This window comes from Euprymna scolopes, chromosome 19, assembly GCF_053919585.1.
Source record: "Euprymna scolopes isolate OS-2025 chromosome 19, ASM5391958v1, whole genome shotgun sequence".
NCBI lineage: Eukaryota > Metazoa > Mollusca > Cephalopoda > Sepiida > Sepiolidae > Euprymna > Euprymna scolopes.
This window is the reverse complement of record NC_136500.1, coordinates 151,231,073-151,253,691: the sequence shown is the minus strand read 5'-3', so window position 1 is coordinate 151,253,691 and position 22,619 is coordinate 151,231,073. Positions and strand designations below refer to the sequence as shown.

Here is a 22,619-nt window from a genome sequence, read left to right as displayed (position 1 = left end):
ATAGAATTTGATGAAAACGATCGTACGATACAGATTTTAAAAGGGAGATAATTTTCCGTTTTGATTTCAACAAAATGGCGGTAATTTTTCACCTGCTAACACGATTAAAGTTGTTTTGTATAATAATTCAGTAATATTCGGGTAATTTTAACTGCATAATTTGGAAGCTACGATTGTAACTAATTAGAATTTACAAAAAAAATCAGTTGATTGTTTTTATCTGAAAACTCCGTTTATCGACTTCCAATTCGCCCACTTTTCTTAATAATCACACCCTGGATTCTTTTAGAAATTTTGCTCAATCATTAGTTATGGTGAAAGTATATTTTTGCTGGAACGGATTTATTCATTCGTGGAGGGGGAACCCTGCATGCTCAGCTTGTTTAATTACAAGCTATTTCGGCATGAAATATAAAGTCAAGACGAAAATGGGACTTGTGAAAATTGAAAGCGTTCAAAAATGGCGTGCAGTTCTAAGAAAGAAGCTTTGTTCATGGAATCAACGTTTAGGCACAGATAATATTTCCTTCCGTGCCAGAAACATCACTTTTGGGTGAGATGGGACGTTAGGATTTACTAAGTTTACCAATCTTCCAACCATGATAATAACCATCTTGATAAATCAGCAGAATAAACTCACCAAACATGCAACGAGCACAGCATCACTGTTGTTTCGTGTTTCGGCATTCCGACACAATTTTACCAGACGAGGGATGCCTGGAAAATAAAATAAAACATTTTTTTAGAATGAGGTAACAAGAAAAAAAGAAAAACACACGAATGCATTAAAAATTTAGCCAGATTTAGTTTTCATTGTTAATTTGGAAAAGTTTTTTAAAAAAATAATGAAAACCAAAAACTTGTTAAATAATTTTTTTTTCTTTTGTATTTTGAAGAGAAAACTTGTTTCTTTGAAAAGCCTTGGTTAAAGACTTTTTTTTTTTAAAGAAACTACTTTTGTTGTAGTGTTTGAATTTATTAAACTTGTAAACTATGTAACGTTTACATTTGTTTTATTCCCTCTCGTGTCTCTATTATAAAAAAAGAAACCTCGTCTGTGAGTGTGCGAGTTCGTTCCATATGGACTCGAAAATGTTTGGGTCGATTTCAATGAAATTTGACACGAAAGTACTTTATGAGCCTGGCATTGTTCTTAGATAGGTTTTGTGTGTCTTTGATAATTGAAGCCATTATATATAAAAAATATTTTTATGAAATCGACAGTAGCTTCTCTACAGTGTAATGTAGACTATAATGTATTATGAACTAAGTCACTGCGGAGTGGGGTAGAGGTGGGGGCTTTCTCACGTTGCACCACAATGGGTCCCCAACTAGAACAGTCAATCAATCGATTTGATTTAAAAATGATTGATTTCACCGATTTGGATGAAAAAAAAAATGGAAATGTGAAAAATTTGTTGATTATTCAATCCCTGGAAACTGTGGATATTCCTGCTACTATATACATAATCTTGCAGGTAAGGAAGACATTTTTTTCTTCTATAACATGAATAGGTCAGCCAAATTAATCATGAGTACATAACTAGATCCAATATCTGGAACATTTTTTTTTTTCTATGGTTAAAGGAGATGGCGTTTGATCAACACTGCCGGGGAGCCATAATTAAATATACTATTTTGTTTTTAAATCCTCGAAACAGTACTTCATAGTAAACAACTGATGATCCCTTAAATTAACATTAGGACTGTTGTGAATTCAATCTATGATCATCCAATGCAAAACATTCACGAGAAATACTCGTCTATCTACAACAACTATTAATCATTTCTCTGATTCTCTATGCAGCTAAAACTAAGCGAAAATTCCATGAAGAAAGTTTATTACCTAGAACTGTCCCTCTGTAGAACAATACCATAGGACTGCTTCCCAGCTGACTATAACGTGGTTGTTTTGAAGTCTAATGTAAATAAGTTCTTGCTGAGCAATCCTCTTGAATAGTTAAACCCTACCCAAGTTCCATGATTACCGATCTTCACGGTATTGTATGACCGGTTATCTGACAGTTATTAACCCTTATCCTCGAGTGGCTTTTGGTCCCTGATAAGTGCCTCCCCCTAGTAAAAATATAAAAATGTATCATGCAGTGTTTAACGGTAGACCATCAGGATGATAATAGGATTCTCCGCGGTTATCTATAAAGAAAATGCTTAAACGACTAAATCTCTCGTCACTTGAACAGCAAAGGATGCAAGAGCACTTGATTCCAGCATACAAAACGCACCCCAACACCTGGTTGCTGTCTCCGTAATATCCTGCAATAGATGTACCCTCCTCTACCCGCCACTCATTGATTCTTATCCTCGAGTAGCCTTTCGGTTTTATTAAGCAGTCACCCCCACCCCAGTAAATATATATTCCCCCCCACATTTACATTGTTTACTCGATACCTTTGAGATCCCGTTATTTTGATCCTGACAAATTTTGTTATTTTGTTACCACCAGACGTCACATCTCTAATCCGTTAACTAGCACCCACTCTACTATTCTGATAAAAAGCATTAGGCTTCGAAATATCTAGGTATAAAAAGTATATGTATCCCGTACCCCTGGCCCTGTCGGTGGAGCATTAGAATACGCCAACTGCCCACCTGCAGAGGGTAAAAGTCCCTCAATGGGGGTCCTGGATATGACCTTAAACTATATCCAGTAGTGAGGCCCCAGCTTGTAGGCTTTGGGGAGTATGGAGCCACCCTTTAATTACTATTGCTCCCAGGTCCACTCTGACCCTATTAAAAAAAATTTTCCTTCAAAATCTTTGGATTCGGCATTAAATAACCCGAAAAGGGTTGATATGCCGTAAAACAAAAACAACCAACCAACCAATCCGTACCCCTATTGAATTTATATGCACTAGTATATATATCTTTTATATTGTCGCTGTTTTCCTTATATACTAGTGCATATAAATTTAATTATCGAGTTAATGAGTTCCTACTTTTGAATGTCTCTAGACTGGATGGATATATATATATATATATATATATATGGTATATTTCATTAAATAAAATAGACTTTTTTGTCTATTAATTCTATTTTCGATTTTCGAAAACTTCCGAATAACAGTCTTCACTTCTGGCGGGAACTGGTTGATGTAATCACCATATTTATCAAAAGTCTAGTATTTTCCAATCCTTTAGGATTCATCGTTAGGGATAAATTGATCTAATTGGTTTTGAACACTTTATAAATTTTTTTTTTTTTTTTTTACTTCATTGGTTAATTATTTTATTTATTTAATCCTTTTATTTATTTCGATTGATTAAAAAAAAGGTATATAAATTGCTCAAAACCAGTTCGATTAATTTATCCCTGATGATGAATCCTAAAGGATTGGAAAGTACTAGGACTTATGATAAATATGGTGACTACATCAGCCAGTTCCTTCCAGAAGTGAAGACTGTTATTTGGAAGTTGGAAAGGATCGAAAATAGAATTAATAGACAAAAAAACGTCCATTTTATTTAATGAAGTATGCCTTAGAGAAAAAATGCTGCCTAAATAAATAAATATATATATATATATATATATTTATATATATATATATATATATATATATATAAAATCTACACTAATAAAGTTCAGTTTTTTGTTGCACTTACATTGATATTAAAACCCTACTTTTTTATTAAAATATTAAAACCAACGTCTTAATACACTCAGTCATGGATATGCGAGCGACTTTATCAAGGTGAATACTGTCCACATACATTAAACCCACCATGATTAATATTCTATACACCTACTCACATTACATATTACAAACTACACTCCTCCTTCATAAGAGAGATGAATATAGTTTCCCCAAACAACCTCAATAATTTATTTCGCTCCTAATGTAACTATCGCTAGACGTCACATCTCTTTTATGTTACTTAGCATATTCTCTCCTCTTCTGATGAGAAGCATAAGGTTTCGAAATACCATGATATAAAGAGTTCCTTTTTACCCAAAACTCCTTATTGATGTATACCCTTTTTTTTTTTTTTTTTTTTTGCATGGAGTTCACCACTTATCAAGGCCCAATGGCCACTCGGGGATAAGGGTTATTGTGTGTACAGTACTCAATGGGATAGTGTAGCAATAGTATTGGAGAATTGATAAGGTGTCATTACTTAGGGGGGCGGTTCATCAGGAATTTGTTTGTGTTGGACTTGAAGACATCCAGGTTGAAGTCGGGAGCGAAACAGGCAAGTGGAACAGAGTTCCACAGGCGTGCAGTTCTTATAAAATAAATGAATAAATCTATATATATTACTATATAGTTTTTATACCTTCATTTTCTCCCTTTATTATCTCCTCTTACTCTCTCTCTCTCTCTCTCTCTCTCATATATATATATATATATATATATATATATATATATATATATATATCTTCTATATATATAAAAGCCAAACGTCTGTGTGTATGTATGTATGTTTGTTTGTAACGCTAAAACTTTTGAAAGACGGAACCAAACTTGACAAATTTGGTATCATATCGAAGTCCCATCACCCGGATGACAAATATCGAAATTTCACGTCAAACGGACCACTAGAAGTTGGTCAACTGATCAGTTATCTTCGAGGGGGGGCCCCAAAAAAACCTGTCATTTTCTCCCTTTATTATCTCCTCTTACTCTCTCTCTCTCATATATATATATATGTGTGTGTATATATATATATATATATATAAGAACAAATAGTTAATGAACCTGTTAAAAACACTTTGAAAAAGAGTTAAAAACATGTAACTTTAAAAAGGAAGCACAAAATAAGTGGATACTCTTTAATCCACAGAGTTTCGAAGAAATACTTTCCTTCTCATCAGAGGGTAGTATTTAGCAAAATGCGGGATCGGATTTTGCTTGCAAAAGTATTTGATGAAACTACAAGTCATAGATCTTACTTGGTAGTGAAGGAGAGGGAATATGGTGAAGAAAAAAGGTGATTTTACTTTTGTTTTATTTTACTTCAGTCGAAGTTCTCAGAAATCAAGGGACCCACAACCTGGGGCTAACACTTGAAGTCTATATGAGATACATAGATATTCGAATGTTTCATTAAAGTTCTTTATCTCTTAAGCATAGAGTTAGTAAAGAAATTAGGAACATAATTTTCCTCTCCCCAATTAACTATTTTTATACGTTGTAGTATGTTTTGTTTTGGTCTCTTGGTCTTACTGGATTCCAGGACAAGAATTTATCTAATCTGGTGGAGTATCCAGCTTCGTGCTATTACTTGAGGTAATATCACTTGGAGAAGGTGCACCTTCCTCAGAAAAGCTGTGGGGTAGCCGTAGTGAGATCTTATTTGGGCTGCGAATACTATGTGATTTTGAATATTTGGTCAGGGTTTACTTCTATGGAAAAAGTATCCTCATGCCAGGTTGTTCTGACAAACCCCTGTACAGAGAGACCTTAGACACTCGAGGACAGTCTCTAGTAGGCATTCGAGTTAATGGATAGTCTGGTGGAGGGTAAAATACCCAATAACGGTGAAATCTCCAATAATTATATATATATATATATATATATATATATATATATATATATATATATATATATATATATATTGTATTATTCTGAAGAAGCTTTGAATAAAAAAAAATGTAGAAAAAAAAAGGAAGAATGCCGTACAAATTCCCGGAAAAAAGCAACTAACTTTAACCTATCGCAGACTTAGTAACTACATAATCCGACTTCTAAACAGTTTATGATTACAAAAGAGAATTCATTTATATGAGGTGAGGGGAAAAAATGCCTAAACTAAAATTGGTAAATAGACTTAGCACACACACGCACATATAGTAGTGGGAATAATCACCGGTTGCAATATTTTTCTTAGTGATGGTCACAAAGTACGTGTTCAGTTTAGTAGAACGTTATAATTGAAAACTGATTCCCGCTGATAAGTCATAAAAAATTTTCTTTCTTCAAATTTTTTTTTTAAATCTAAAATTTAAGTTTGTAATCAATGATTAACATAAAAAAAGAAAAAAAAAAGTGTAACGTGTGGAATTTAGAGGTGAGGGTGAATTTCCTAAACGTCAGCTATATAATTGACCTTATCTGTATGTGTGTGGATCGGTTTCTACCAAACTCCTCTCTAAATGTTTGGTCTACAGACTTAGAAATCACTAATATATCAAGTTTTATCTGTGGAGCAATTTCGATTTGGTTTTTAATCGGTAAAAATAGCTGCTAAAGGGGTCAAAATAATAAAAAAAAATAAACAGTTGAACTCGGCAGGAGTAATTCAACTAAACCTGTTTTATGCATGCGCAAATATACATTTATAGCTTGAAGTCGCTTAATTCTAACTTAGTCATCTGTTGATAGCTCAAATAGTAACGACTAAGGCTGGAGAACTACAGGGTGGTCAAAAATTCAGGTAACATTTTAAAGAAAAACGATATCAGCAATACACGTATATTTAAGTACCATACATTGAAATATAAAATGAAACAAACATGAAATATGTTTATTTTGTTAATTGTCGTCCATTTCTCTCTATCAATCGCTGGAAGCGATTAACCACTGATTGTGTAACACGTGTAATCATGTCAGCTGATATCCGCGCAATCTCCTCTTCAATAAATAACTTTAAAGACGCTATTGTATCAGGCTTCTTGCCATAAACGCTATCCTTTACATAGCCCCAAAGCCAGAAATCAGGAGGGGTAGTTTAATATTACACTCAAATATTTAAACAAATAATATTAAACGAATAGAGATTATAACGGATCATATTGTTTTTTCTACCTTTAACATGTTACCTGACTTTTTGACCACCCTGTAGATTTTTTGGTTTCGATTCTAGCTGATGGTATCCAAGTCATATATTTTAAACTTTTGCAATCACTACTATATATTGGGTACAATATAATAATCAATAGAGAATGGGCTCTATAATAATAATAATAAATCTGCATTAATTAAAATATTATATTTAACCAGATTTTACGACCGGGCAATGTTGGGCGTCCTGCTAGTCATATATTTGCATGATATTTGTAAATCTGCCTTTGCACCTAGAGAGTTAGAAAACAATGACATACCCTCCCCACGCATTTGACTAGAATGATTCAGTTTGACCATATGGCAAATGTGAGGTCGGCATATATTCTAAGTTTACTTAACAAGTGCAAATAATAAGGCGAGGTAAAAAAACAAAGCAACAACTAAGTTAATTATTGCCATTTAAATAATAATTCTCATTTCTGGTAAGGAACCACCCATGTCCATTTCAATTAATTAACAAAATGGCGCACATTTCGTCTGCGTTTCTCTCACCATTTAGTATAACATTACTGTGAAAAATATGCAGATAAATGTCGCCACCTCGTTTCTTCGTTTTTTTTTTTTTTTTTTTTTTTTTTTTTTATAGAATGGTAAATCTTTGTCGTATCTGAAGTTTCTTGATAAGGTGTAGAAACGTATCTGCAATTGGATTGCCCTCCCACCCCATCCTTTCTTCTCCGCAACGTCTCTCTCACAAACGTGATGTTGCTAGTCTCAGTCTTTTCGTTAACTACCATCATGGCAGAGGCTTGCACTTAATCTTTAAAAGTTCTTCACGAAAAATGACTTTTCAATATTGTTTTTATAATTCAACCCAGCTTAAAAATTTACAAGTACTACCGGATTAGGCTGTCTGAAGATACCGGCTTGACCTAAAATACACCAAACATTGATGTCCTTGTTTTGTTTTTGTTTTTTTTATTTCCTTTTGCAAAACTCAATCATGTTCTGCAAAGCCAATTCCTATACTTACAAAGATGTTTAAACGTTGCCTTAAGGAGAAACGCTTCTCAACACCTTGGCAAACTTTATTAGTCTACCCCGTATTTAAAAATTCTGGAGATCCGTCATCTGCCTAGGAGTACAGACCAATGAGTAAGTTGCTGGAACTTGAGATAGAGAAATGGTCAACCGCCTCAGCAGAAATAACCCACTCAGTGATATGCAATATGGTTCCCATTCTGTTAGATCTAGAAATGATATGCTAACTGTAATATTACATAAAATTAGTGAATCTCTGGACAGGGGCTTCGTTTCTAGAGCAATTGCTTTTGACATATAAACGGCTTTTGATAAGGTATGGCATAAAGGTCTACTTTACAAGATTTCCAGCTACGGAATTGCTGGAAATGTTTTCTCAATTATTAAATCCTTTCTCTTTGATAGGTTCATAAGAGCACTCGTTAATTGACAGAAATCTATTCATAGTATCAATATTGACGCCCCTCAAGGTTTTATTCTGAGCCTAACTCTCTTCCTGATCTTCATCAATGATTTCCCAAATCACATTCTTAGATCATTCGTAGACATTTATGCAGACAATACTACCACCTATGGTAACATTGGCAGTGACCAAAATCTCTCTGATTCTCTCTCCTCTGATCTTGATCATGTGGTGCAATGAGGAAAAACGCGATTGATTAATTATGATGCATCTAAAGCCAAGCTCCTATCTTTCCATCATCAACTTACTGACTACCATCTGCCCCTAATTGAAATGAATGGCTTTCGTCAGGGAAGCACCATATTGGACTGACCATCACTTCAGATCTGAAAGGGAACTTCTACATCAAATCCATTGCCAAGATCATCGGAAAAATGGTTGGATCATTCTACTGCTCCAGTAAATATCTCACTGCAATCTTCTATGTGAACCAAGTATATCAAAGAATGGAATACTGTTGCCACATTTGGACAAAAACTGCTTGAAGCACCCTGTCCTGTCTTAACAGAGTTCAAAGCCGGCTTCAAAACCTAGTAGGTGATACCCTTTTCTCTTCCCTGCAGCCTCTCTCTCATAGAAGAGATGATGCGAGCCTGTCTCTGCTCTATCGTTATTTTCACGGCAAGTGTTCTTCTGAGCTGCAGTCTATGCCCCCCCCCCCTTGCCAAACTTTCACAAAAAGCAGTTTCCAACAATTTCCAACAATTTCCCCCACTCTCTATCCGTGCCTAAATCTAAACATCGAAATGCAGATTCCATGAACAAAGCTTCTTTCCTTGAACTCTGTTCCACTGGTCTGCTTCCCAGCTGACTACAACATGGTCATTTAAGTTTAATGTAAACATTTTCTTGCTGAGTCCCTTAAATACTCAAATCATACCCAATTTCTATCACTAACGATTACTATGCTGTTGTCCTGATGACCACCTAGCAATCATTAACCTTCATCCTTAAGTGGCCTTCGTGTCTTGTTAAAAAAAAATGGGGAAAAGGAACAAATTTCCTCTTCAAAGCAACTAGACCTTACACGATGAATAAATATTTGAAGATATAAAGAACTTGAAGCAAAAACATTTTAGCAAAAATGAGTAGAATTTGGAATTAATTCAAAAAGATTTGACATGCTGTAAAGCAGAAGACAAAACCGAATCAAAATTTGCGTGTTTAACCATTTGATGACATAATTAAAATTTGATGACATAATTAAAATTTGATGACATAATTACAATTTGATGACATAATTAAAATTTGATGACATAATTAAAATTTGATGACATAATTGTCAGTCATCGCTTCATTTAACCATTTGATGACAAAATTGGCCAACTATTCCTCTGGCTTTCATCATGTGGTTAACCACGACGAGATAGGAATGCCGAGTCTCTTAACTGTATCTTCAGTAATTACTGCTTTCCATAGTTGTCGTCTCACCACTTTAAGAGACTCAGCATTCCTATCCCTTTGCGGTTAATCACCTGATGAAGGCCAGAGGAATAGTTGGCCGAAACGTTGTAAAACAACTATGTAGATAAGGATAACAGTGCGCAAATAAATATACAAATTACTCATCTCAAAGGATTCCAATCAGTAGTGGAATGGGGACAAAAATGGATGGTAACGTTCAATGCCACCAAGACAAAACTGGTTTCATTCAATAATTACAAGAAACCTTCTCTACCACCTATAGCAATGGCCAACGACTCTTTATCTGAGAGTACGTCTCTCAAGCTCCTTGGCCTAACGTTCACAGGAAACATGAGTTGGAACAATTACATCGAGGGCATTGCCAGGGCCGCTGCAAGGAAGGTGGGCTCTCTCTACCGTGCTAGAAAACTTCTAACACCCGAGAGTATCCTGTACCTCTATAAGGCCACTATTCGCCGATGTATGGAGTATTGCTGTTATATCTGGGCCGGTGCATCGGCTACTAGTCTCTCGCTCCTTGACAGGGTTCAAAAGAGAGTCGCAAATCTGATAGGCCCTAAACTGGCATCTAAACTTCAGCCTCTGTCCCATCGTCGAAACGTTGCATCCCTCTGCCTGTTCTACAAGTATTATAATGGTGAATGCTCTGAAGAACTGCAAGCACTTATGCCCCCACAACGTGAACACCCTCGACAGACCCGACAAGCTGCAAAATCCCACCCCCACACTGTAGAGATCCCTAGATGTAAAAGATCTTTCTACTCCAGTAGTTTCTTCCCCAGAACTGCTAGACTTTGGAATTCCATTCCAGGTCACTGCTTCCCCAACTGTACTGACATGCATAAGTTCAAGTGCAACGTGAACCAACATCTCGCTGCCCTAATCCCTACATAGTACCCCAGTAGATGTTTCCCCTGATAGTAGCCCCCTACACCAAAGTGGCAATATGCCTTGTTTGGGGTGAAAATGTAATAAAAAAAAAATAAAATAAAAAATAAAATAAAATAATATACCATTCCGTACAGACTCGACAATGGAAGACCAGATAAGAAAGAAAAACTTTGGCTTATAAAACCAAAAACCCAAACTTGATCGCCCTTCGGGGTCCATAGTGAAGTGGACAGAGGCGTTAAGTCTCTACGGATCCAGATGAGCATTGTCTGAAGATAGCGGTTTCAATTCTACCCAAGGCCGGCCAGAGGATTAGTTGGCCAAAACGTATAGAAACAACAACAATTATGAAGATGAGGATAACAGTCCACAAATAAATAAACAAATAAATAAACAAATAAATAAACAAACAAATAAATAAACAAATAAATAAACAAATATACAGATAAATAAACAAACAAATAAATAAATATACAAATAAACAAATATACAACAATTATGAAGATGAGGATAACAGTCCACAAATAAATAAATAAACAAATAAATAAATAAACAAACAAATAAATAAACAAATAAATAGAAAGAAATGTGTGAAAAAGAACGGATGAAAAAAAAAAAATAACTAGAATAATATATCATTATTTGTTTATTCCAGACTGTTGAAAAAAATGTGGGCTCCCTATTCTGTGCTAGAAAAAAAAACTCAGACCTATCTGATGCACCTAACATTGATGCTTTTTGTTTTTTTACTTCCTTTTGCCAAAAACTTAATCATGTTCTGTAAAACCAAAGACAACAAAACACCTTTTTCCCCTTCTTCCCCTTTCTATCTCCCCCCCCAATCTGACTGGTTTACTTACATAAAATGTACCAAACATTAATACTGCAACCCTTTTCCTTATCTCCTTACAAAACTCATTCATGTTCTGCCGGGCAGGGAACAAAAACAATAAAATCCACAAATAAAAACAACCAAACACTACAAACTAGCAATTAAAGATACAAACAGTTTGAAGAATAAAAAACCTACAAAATAACTGGATGCAACATGAATACTATTTCCAAAATAACTGGATTCGGTATTAAATAACCTGAAAAAGGTTGATATGTCGTAAAACAAAACAACCAAATTTGTATCCTATATCCCTACAAATCCATGCTTATTTAAGTATATTTTTGCCACATACGGGTTTATGAATCAGCTACTAGTCTATCTTTATTTTACAGGGTCCAAAATAGTGTTTCCAATAGGTTCTGAACTGTCAACCAAGCTCCAACCTCTGTCCCATCACCACAGTGTAGCATTTGTATGCTTGTTTTACAGGTATTTTAATGGAAGATGCTCCAATGAACTTGTATTACTGATGCTACCTACAACTAACCCTGCAAGCAGCAAAGTCGCACGCCTTCACTGATGTCGGAATGCTTTCTATTCTGATAATTTCTTCCCTCAAATTAGATGTGTGTGTGTGTGTGTGTGCATGTATGGTTTTGCGTGTTTATCTATAACAACTACGTGACAAAAGTCTTTATTTCAAATCTCATGATGTTGGCCATCTTACAATTTATTCCTTTACATACGTTGACATTCACAATTGTTAACAGCACCTGTTTCGTAGCACAAACTTATTCATTATTATATCAATCTATGAAACTTGGAATATAGAATTTTGTCATTTATTTGTTGAAGGGAAGGGCGCCTTCAGTCTTTGACAGACTATGGATACCCACAAAGGGGCGTCTGCGCGTGAGATGTTTGTGGCAGGAGGTGCACAATCTCCAACCACACCTCTCCTGAAACGACATTGTTAAATACCAGTGGCAAGTTAAGTGTGTGTGTGTGTGTGTACAGGACGACTGGAAACAAATGCTGAGATAAGCGGAGAGCACATACAGCGCCTAGAATTTTCAAATGGTCATATTAAAAACCCTTTTATTTATTTAAAAAGAAAATACAACTGTGTTATATATAGATCGTGGAATTGTATTCATCTGCAAAAGATCTAGCTAATTTGCATATTCTTTTAAACATTCATTTTAATTAATTCCCTATTAGTTTTTTCGTTTTTTTTTATGGGATGATCATCTTTAGTTAACTATTACGTGTAATTATATTCATGCAGATATTCTACATGATTTATACTTGCGTAATATTTGCGTAAAAAGTTACAGTAAACACAAACCTCTTTCTATATATATTTATGTATGTTTTGTATGCGTATCTATTTGTTTAAAAAATTTTGCCTACCAAACTCCTCTGTCAGTTTTTGGTCAACAGACATGAAACTTCATATATAGAGTATTTGAACCCATACAAACCTTTATATTTGGGTTTTAGCTGTAGAAAATCGGTGCAAAAGTGTGAAAAAAAAATGCATTGATTATGTTGGTCATTTCTGGTTGCGTGGCAATAAATCTTCTCAAATGCACTTGTGATATTAGACTGTATAAGGTGTTAACTTTGGTCCAAATCGCCTGTTCCTTCTTAGATAGGATTATTTCGATTATCGATACTTATTGAAAACATTTCGATATAAAATCTATCTAAGAACACTGCCAGGTACATAAAGCACCTTCGTGTGAAATTTCATAAAAATCGACGCAGCCATTTTTAAATTCATAGGGAATGAACTCGCACACACACACACACACACACACACACACGCGCGCGCGCGAAAACATACACAGAGTTCCTTTTATATAATAGAAATAGTTGTACACCTGTTTTACTCTGCTGTCGCAAACCGTGATTTTGATGCCCGAGATAGCAACGACTGTGCCTATCTATGCCCGCACGCAATGCATATCGCTATGTGATTGGGGGGAGGGGGGAGACTGGCAAGCAGGATGTCTTCCCAGTACCTTCACCACAGCGTTATACTTCACTTTTGCCATCCAAATATGCTTTCGCCACGTCTAAATTCTCGTTCATATCGATTTTGTTTTTATAGACTAACCTGGGTTCCCAACATTGCCCAGATGTTTGAAGGTGTGTGTTGAGCACAAAAAAAAAAGTGGTAGTAGGCGGGCAGGCTCGAACCCGTAACACGAAGACGGAAAAGAAAGTGAAAAAAAATCTGACGTCTTACCGCTACTCCCTGATGCAACCGGGAGTTTAGAACGTTAAAATTAGGCAAACTCAATCCAACCGATACGATGACTTGCAAAAATGGCTCGCAAAAAATCGACCCCTCCTTATAGAAAAGTGCCCCTTTTGAGTGTGAAAGCATTAATGTATTTGGCCAATTTTTCGCTATTTGTCGTCCGAGACGTCGGGCCTCAAAATGATACCGATCTCGTGAAAATCTGTCGCCTCTGCTGAAAGTTTTAAGCAGACATACATTTAAACAGACAGGTGAGATTTATATTTATAGATTAAGGAGCTCCAAAGTACAGCTTTTAATCCGGCCTGTAGATCTCTTGTGGAAAACGTGAAAAAGTATTTAGGAAATTTTCTTTGTATGGAAAAAATGTGTTAAAATAGTTTTTCTTTTCATTCAGAGATAAGCTATTTTTTTTTTTTTTTTAAAGAGGGGGTTACTTAAAGTTGATAAACCACTGCATTAATACATTTGTGACCGATTCACTCCTCCTCCCACATGTCTCTGTCTGAACCGCACTAATTTCATGCTTCTAAATTTAAAAAAATTCCACAAATTTCATCATTATTCGCTAATTATTAATGTTAATTTTTAAGAGAAAATTCTGCACTGATTCAGACTTTGTTTATTTGCGACATTGCAAATAGAAATAAATAAATCCAGCCACGGCATTCTTTTAAAGTTTTAGCGAAAGACATTTATTACCGTTACTTTCCAAATAATGCCTACTTTTTTTTTTTTTTTTTTTTTCTTTTTTTCACTGTTCATTGCGTTTCCATGAGATAAACAAAACCCCGCCGTCTGGACACCAGCTTAACCCTTTATAACCTGAATTATGCTGTAGATGATTTTAAAATATCTATCGTTAATTTTAGATGGCGGCATAGTGAATGTAAGCAATGGACAGTTGCAATTTGGAGGTATTTGGCATCTATTCAAATACTGAACTAATACGTACAAGGCGTGTTTGAATCAATTCCTGCTTTATTTTTGCCGTTACATTCATTTATTTATGACTGAACGAATTCATTCAACCAGGGCACAAATGTTTAAAGGTCTCTCTCATGGAGCCACACGTCCATCCTGCTGGTTCCGCACTTTTCTTCTCTCCTGGATCACACTCCGGCCATAGACAGCCATTTCTTGTCTTCGAAAAGGTCCATCTTTTTCGACACATATTTTGCTTGTATCCAACCACGTGCTGTCCTTTTCCTTTTTTTTATGACGCAAGCCCACGCACACTTGCTAATTTGCATACATGCTCAAACAGATGCTACTGCTGCTAATACCTTCGTTAACCATGTATCCTTCGGCTGCTGCTGCTGCTATTTTCACAAATGGTCTATTGACTCTGATTTATAGTTATTCATCTACTCTTTCTTGGCCAATTTAAAAAAAAAATGGTCCATGTACTCCTAAAAAAATCAGCAATGTGGCCCCCGTTCGAAAACTTTGGAGACTTCTATAATCGACGATTCGATGGAGCAATTAATCATGGGGCAATTCAAGAGAATCTGAGGTAAATTGACATACAAAAACGTAAAAACTAAGCCAAAAATATCGTCTATGATGAAGGCTCTTATTTGGGTCGAAATATTAAAAACAAAAACAAATTCTACATTGTGTTGACGTCTGAAACGTTTTAGACATTTTCTTTCAATGTTTTCAAATAGTGGAATACTTTTACAAATTCACTACACCTGTGTATCAAAGCACAAACCACTTGACTGGGATGTATCTCTATCGCTACTATTATATTAAAATCACTGTGTGTGTGTGAGTTCCTTCCTCATAGCTTCCGAAACGGCTGAGCTAATCTTTTGCAAATTTCACACAAAGATAGTTTATATGTCTGGCAGTGTTAGATATGTTTTGTACAGAAATTCATTTAATGTATCGAAAGTCGAAAAAATTCGATCCTATAAATATTTTTGTTGCAATATTTTGGACCTATTAATGGGGTATGATTCCACACAGTCGGACGATTCTATTTATAAACGATGCTGCTAAGAACTGACGAATCAAATTAATTCACGTTCTGCTACCAACCAATCAGAAACCAGAATTGCTTCATAAATATTAAACCTTTTGTGGAGCAATTTCACATGTTCTTTTCCCGGGTTTCGACACGGTAAGAATATTTTGTTCTGTGGAACTGTCTACTACAAACAAGTCACCTCCCAGGACTTGTTGTGTAACAGCGAACCATCTGAAACTGTTCTGAAAGTCAAAATGGCTTACACTTCTAGAATTTTTTTTCTTTTCTTATAGATGAGAAAGAATTTTTACAGGGGAACATTTGACGTTTCACCGGCGATAATTCTCTGCAAATCAAGGGACATTCAATTCTAAGCAAATCATTTCTTCTTAAAAAAAAAAAAAAAAAAATAGAACTATTGTCAATAGGATATATAACTCAGTGGTAAAGTAGTCGACTACAGATCGAATGGTTCTGTGTTCAAACCCGGGTGTATCGCACGGTTTTATCTTAATTATTTTTCTTATGAGTTCGATTTACAATAAAAGTACCATTTAACATCTCTGCAAATCATTTCTTCGTTTGTATATTTTAAAACTAAACATTAATCAGACGTGACTTTTCCAGGGCATTCATCGTCAAGCTCAAATATCAGTTGATGTGATATTGTAACCTAAGACAGCCGGAATTTGATGAACGACATTATCATTATTTTTTTATTTAAACTTTTTTTTTTATGCGAATTAGTCCAGCGGGCAAATTATTCCTAGGAATCTATAATATTCAATAAAGCATTGATTCTATAATAATACATATGTAATCTGCATGAATTAAAATATCATGTTTAAGCGTATTGTACGACCAGGCAACGCCGTGCGTGTGGATAGTTTATATAAATAAAACAGTAAATGTGTGTATATATATATATATATATATATATATATATATATATATATATATATGTATATATATGTATATTCGTGTGAAAATATTTAACCGATAAAATGTCTAACTATTGGTCATATGACAAAAGTAACAGGAAAATAGTAATAATACACGAAAAATTGTTTATAACGTAAAATCTTTATTTAGATTGACGAATAATGCGTGCAGAAATTCATTCATAGCTTCAAGGTGTTTGATTTTAAATCTTTTTATCTATCTGTTGATAGCTCAAATAGTAGGAATGTGGTTGAAATGCTAAATGTTTTAGTTTCGATTCTAGCTGGTGGCATCCGAGTCATTTTTTTTTTTTTTTTTTTTTTTTTTTTACTTTTGAAATCATTATTATATATTAGGTACAATATAATAGTTAATAGAGAATTGGTTCTGTAATAATAAATAAAAATCTGTATGAATTTAAATATATTTAAGCATATTTTATGATCGGGCAAGGCCGGACGCCCCGCTAGTATATAACAATAAAAACATTGATTTTCAATAACAACAGAAGGCTTTATGATAGCTTAATAATAACACGCCACATTAAAAAATATTGTCTATATCTCCTGATGAAGGCCCTTATGTGGATCGAAAATTTTATTTTTTAATAAAGATCTGATATATAAACGACTGCCTGTCTTCATATTTTCAAACTCTATCTCTTCCGAAACTAAAAGGCGTAGAGTGGCGCTAGGGGCCTCAAATGATTGAATTTTTTACCTGCCGTTCTTTTATGGATATTTAACCGGTTAAAACTGTTTTTATGTGGTCAAAAATAGATACAAATTGAAAAAATCGTTAAACATTTTGTACATTCATCTTAGTTTATTTTTGATTTTTAATCGGTTTGAATGCGTGTCACGTTGATACAGTGGTAACGTCGCCAGCTTTGAATGCTACAGTTTAGGTTTCGATTATAGCTGATAGCATCTAAATACATTTTTTTTTTTACTTTTGAAATCACGACTCTAATAATATATACGAAATCTTGACAAATTAAAATATATATAAGCGTATTTTACGTCCATTTTATTTTTTTTGTTGTTTTGTTTTTTTTTGTAACTAATATGTGCTTCCACCTAACAATTTAATAATAAAAAAAGATATCGTGAAACTTGAATTTAACATGAAAAAAAAAAAACGGTACCAAAAATGCATAAGAACCAAAAAATTAAAAAGGAAATAATGTAAAATAAAGCCGATCTCTTTGCTGAATATCCCATATGTTAGAATAAATTTGATTAGTCTCTGAACCGTTTTATAATAAATAAACAAAAATATAATTTCTTACTCGCACACAGCAAAAAAACAAAAAAAACAAAAAAAACTGGTGAATCGTCCAAGAACCATATTTTTTAAGGTTAAATTCTACAAACAACACCTAACAAAAGATTAATATAATGAATGAAAACTGAAGGTGAAAGTTTTTCCCCTACCTGCGGACTCTGCAATAAGCTGGGCGTGCCGTGCTTCTCGGCTTAACCGCGTCAGCGCAATGGCAGCTTTCTGTAGGACACGCTCGCAGGCGGCAATCTCCACGCCATTTCTGAACGATGTCGGATCTTCATGAAGGTAGCTAAGGAGAAGGTCGATGCCGTTTTGCTGCGTGATTTCTGTCTGGCAAGACTCCAAAACGGCCATATTGGCAAGGATGCTAGCAACCTAAAAGACAATAAAGGACACACTAGAAACACACACATTAATAGATGACAACGATATTAAGTATTTCTTAGGATTTTAAATTGTTTTTAAAATATATTTAAAATTACATTTGTTCGTCTGTCCGTCAGGCACGATGTTTTAAACGTAGGTTTTATTTTATGTCATATCAACCATTGAATCCAGTTATTTAGGAAGCAAATGTTTTATGTTTAAATTTCTTCATATTTTCAAATATTTATTCATGGTGTTTGGTTTGGTTATTTTGTTTTACGGCATATCAACCCCGTTCAGGTTATTTAATGACTGATCCTGTAATTTTGGGATCCAGTAATTTTGGGATCCAGTAATTTTAGGTTTTATGCTTAAAGTTCTTTATGGCGTCAAATATTTATTCATAGTGTTTAGTTTGATTGTTTTGTAGAAGAAAATTGTTGTTTTTGCTTTTGACTTTGCATAACATGATTGGTTTTGCAAAGGGGAAGGAAACAGACCAATAACATCAATGTTTGGTGCATATTTGGTCGGGAAACCAGTATCTTCAGGCACCCTGATCTTGTAGCACCAGATGGGCGAAGGTAGCTAAGGAGAAGGTCGATGCCGTTTTGCTGCGTGATAACGTCCTTGTTATTTGTGGCAATCCAGCCATGCATTTTGAGGGTGTAGACAACGGTCCTGTTGTCATAACTTCGATCGGTAGGGAGCATAAGTTGTACAGCAGTACATCTTTGATCTCGCTCGGTGAACTTTGTGTCACTTTCAGACATGATAGAAGACTCCTATCGCTCTTGGGATTTGTATATAACTGACCAACTAGTAGAGAGTCTGCAACAAAAAAAAAAAAGAAAACTGGTTTTCATCAAATGAAAATGGAATCATGTCGTCTTTTCTAGAATGACAATTTTATCGTTCCAATGTATGCGTGTGTATTTCTCGACCCACATTAATTACACATTATTAATTAACTAATTAAATAAGCAATAGTTAATTATTTGATCAGTTAGTCAAGTGGTAAAACGAACATGTCAAATTTCGTATTTCACAAAATAATTTAGTCACCAAAATTAATTTTCGTTTTTTCGTAAATAAGTAAGTCTGTTTTAATCACTCCTAGCCAAAGTGGACCTGGAGCAACGGTAACTAAAGGTCAACTCCACAATGAGGCCTCACTACTAAGTGCCTTCTAAGGTCATACGCAGGACCTCAAGTCAAAGGATTTGCTAAAAGTACTTGCTCTGAATGAAGGTTATTCTAAGGATGAATCAGTTATGCTGGTATAGTCATGTGGGATGTTGATTTTTCTGATATTTGTTAGGATATTTTTGTTAGGATGTTTTGTTGGGATATTTTTTATTAGCATGTTTTTGTTAGCATGTTTTTGTTAGCATGTTTTTGTTATATATTTGTGTTAGGATGTTTAGTTAGGATATTTTGTTAGCATGTTTTTTGTTAGGATGTTTTTGTTAGGATATTTGTGTTAGGATGATTGTGTTAGGATGATTGTGTTAGGATGATTGTGTTAGGATATTTGTGTTAGGATATTTGTGTTAGGATGTTTGTGTTAGGATGTTTGTGTTAGGATGATTGTGTTAGGATATTTGTGTTAGGATGATTGTGTTAGGATATTTGTGTTAGGATGATTGTGTTAGGATATTTGTGTTAGGATGATTGTGTTAGGATATTTGTGTTAGGATGTTTGTGTTAGGATGTTTGTGTTAGGATGTTTGTGTTAGGATGATTGTGTTAGGATATTTGTGTTAGGATGTTTGTGTTAGGATGATTGTGTTAGGATGTTTGTGTTAGGATGATTTTGTTAGGAAATTTTTGTTAGGATGTTTGTGTTAGGATGTTTGTGTTAGGATGATTGTGTTAGGATATTTGTGTTAGGATGATTGTGTTAGGATATTTGTGTTAGGATGATTGTGTTAGGATGTTTGTGTTAGGATGATTGTGTTAGGATATTTGTGTTAGGATGATTGTGTTAGGATATTTGTGTTAGGATGATTGTGTTAGGATGTTTGTGTTAGGATGTTTTTGTTAGGATGTTTGTGTTAGGATGTTTGTGTTAGGATGTTTGTGTTAGGATGTTTGTGTTAGGATGTTTGTGTTAGGATGATTGTGTTAGGATATTTGTGTTAGGATGATTGTGTTAGGATATTTGTGTTAGGATGTTTGTGTTAGGATGATTTTGTTAGGAAATTTTTGTTAGGATGTTTGTGTTGGGATGATTTTGTTACAATGTTTGTGTTAGGATGTTGGAGATATTTGTTAAAAAAGCATAAATATCCTAAATCACAGGAAGGTTGGCTGGCCAAGGAAAACTTGAAGATAAGTGATTGGACAAGATAGCACATTGATAGTTGGAGATTAAAATGTTTAAAAGATGGATTTCATTTTTCAATATGAAAAAGGAAAACTTTTTCTGAGTGAAGAAAATTTTACAAACAATTCTTTATAATTTATATGTAACGATTTTGTTCAGTTTCAGTTTTTATATAAAACTCGAACTTAGTAACCATTTTCTTTCTAGGCTGCTGTATCTAGTGGTAGGGTGGAACGATAACAGTGTTGCCCTAAAGAAAACAACACTACAACTTTATTTTAAAACTTTTATTGAAAAAATTTCAATTCAGGTATCTTGATTATGTAGTAGAGCTGACATCTATTCAATGTAACCGCCTCCAGCCTCAATTACCGCCTCAATACGGATCCGGAACTGAGAGCATACCTTTTCTACAAGTGCTGGCGAGAGCTCGGCGAATACTCGGTGGATGGCGGCGATCAGGTTGGCTTTGGTATTGTGGGAGGTCATGTTGGTGATGTTCTCAACGTATGATCAAATAACGTAGTCCAGCGGGTTAAGGTCGGGGGGGGGGGGAGGAGTTGCGCCAGTGAGAAAAGGGTATAAAGTGGTAGCATTCCTTTTGAAGGCAGCCGGGGTATCTTTGGACTTGTGGGCTGGCACTGAGTTCTGATGCCACATCCAGGATCTGCCAGCAGTCACCTGATTGCACTAGGAGATCACTACACTCTTCAACACATCCAGGTACACTTTGGTGTTGACTTTTAAGCAGACTTCGAAGATGTGAGGTGGCATGATGTGGCTCTCACTTGAAACCGCACGAAAGACCATAACCGTGGCCGGAAACTTTGTTTTCATTACCCTTGGCACATCCCTGTTACTCATGGCAATCCAACGATGCCTTTTGAGGGTGTTGACAACGGTCGTGTTATAACTTGGATCATTAGAGAGCATGAGTTGTGCAGCGGTGCATCTTTGATCTCGCTCGTTGAACTTTGTGTCATTTTCAGACATGATAGACGGCTCCTATTGTTCTTGAAGTTTGTATATAACTGGCCACAGGCCGGGATCAAAGTGTAGTATCTGTTCCGGCAGATGCTGCAAGCTATGACCAGCTATGACTAGCAAAGACCAGATGTGGGGGCAACCCCACATGCCTGACCTTTAACCAGCTCCCATTTCCCACCTCTCGGGAGCTGGTCCCCTTTTTCCCTTCCCCCTCCCTTCACTCCTCACATTAAAAATCGGCCTTGTGCCTAATTTGCTCGGTGGGGGAGCAAATAAATACCATCTGTTCCGGCAGATACTGCAAGCAAAGACCATATGTGTGGGCAACCTCACATATAAGACCTTGGTCAATGTAGGGGCAACCCTTCATACCAATTGTCACTATCCAACTCCCCTACTCCCCGGGGAGTTGGTCCCCATTTCCCCTTCACTCCTCACATTAAAAATCGGCCTTGTGCCTAATTTGCTCGGTGGGGGAGCAAATAAATACCATCTGTTCTGCAGATGCTGCACCTAAGATAATTTGTACCAGTCAATGGAGGGGAAACCCTCTACACTGAAACAATTATTATTTTTTGTAACCAGAGTGCCCCCTTTTTGCCTACTTTCGGAGGAGCTGGTTTTTACCCACATTAAAAACGGCCTTGTGCCTAATTTGCTTTGGTGGGGAAGCAAATAAATACAGTATATAACTGGGCAACTAGTAGATGGTATGCAACAAAAAAAGAAAACCGATTTTCATCAAACGGAAATGGAATCATGTCGTTTTTTCTAGGGTGACAATTTTATCGTTCCAATGTATGCGTGTGTATTTCTCGACCCACATTAATTACACATTATTAATTAACTAATTAAATAAGCAATAGTTAATTATTATTTGATCAGTTAGTCAAGTGTTAAAACGAACATGTCAAACTTCCTATTTCACAAAATAATTTAATTAGTCAACAAAATTAATTCTCGTTTCTTCGTAAATAAATCGGTCTGCTTTTTATTTTTTTTTTTATTTACTCCCGGACAATGCCGGGTAGGTACAACCAGCAGAATAGAAAACGATAGAAAAGCG

General features: G+C 35.3%; 1 protein-coding gene across 2 annotated transcripts in view; it reads right to left on the bottom strand.

Annotated features, from left to right (window-relative positions):
* Nucleotides 1-22,619, bottom strand: part of LOC145240062 (protein inscuteable homolog) — a 752,521-nt gene that overhangs the window by 14,420 nt on the left and 715,482 nt on the right. For both annotated transcript variants that reach the window (XM_080103684.1, XM_080103685.1), the window contains 2 exons: nucleotides 18,021-18,246; nucleotides 641-717 (listed from right to left, as the gene is read on the bottom strand). In XM_080103684.1, the coding sequence (XP_079959810.1) occupies nucleotides 641-717; nucleotides 18,021-18,246 (303 nt within the window). The remainder of the gene's footprint in view (nucleotides 1-640; nucleotides 718-18,020; nucleotides 18,247-22,619) is intronic.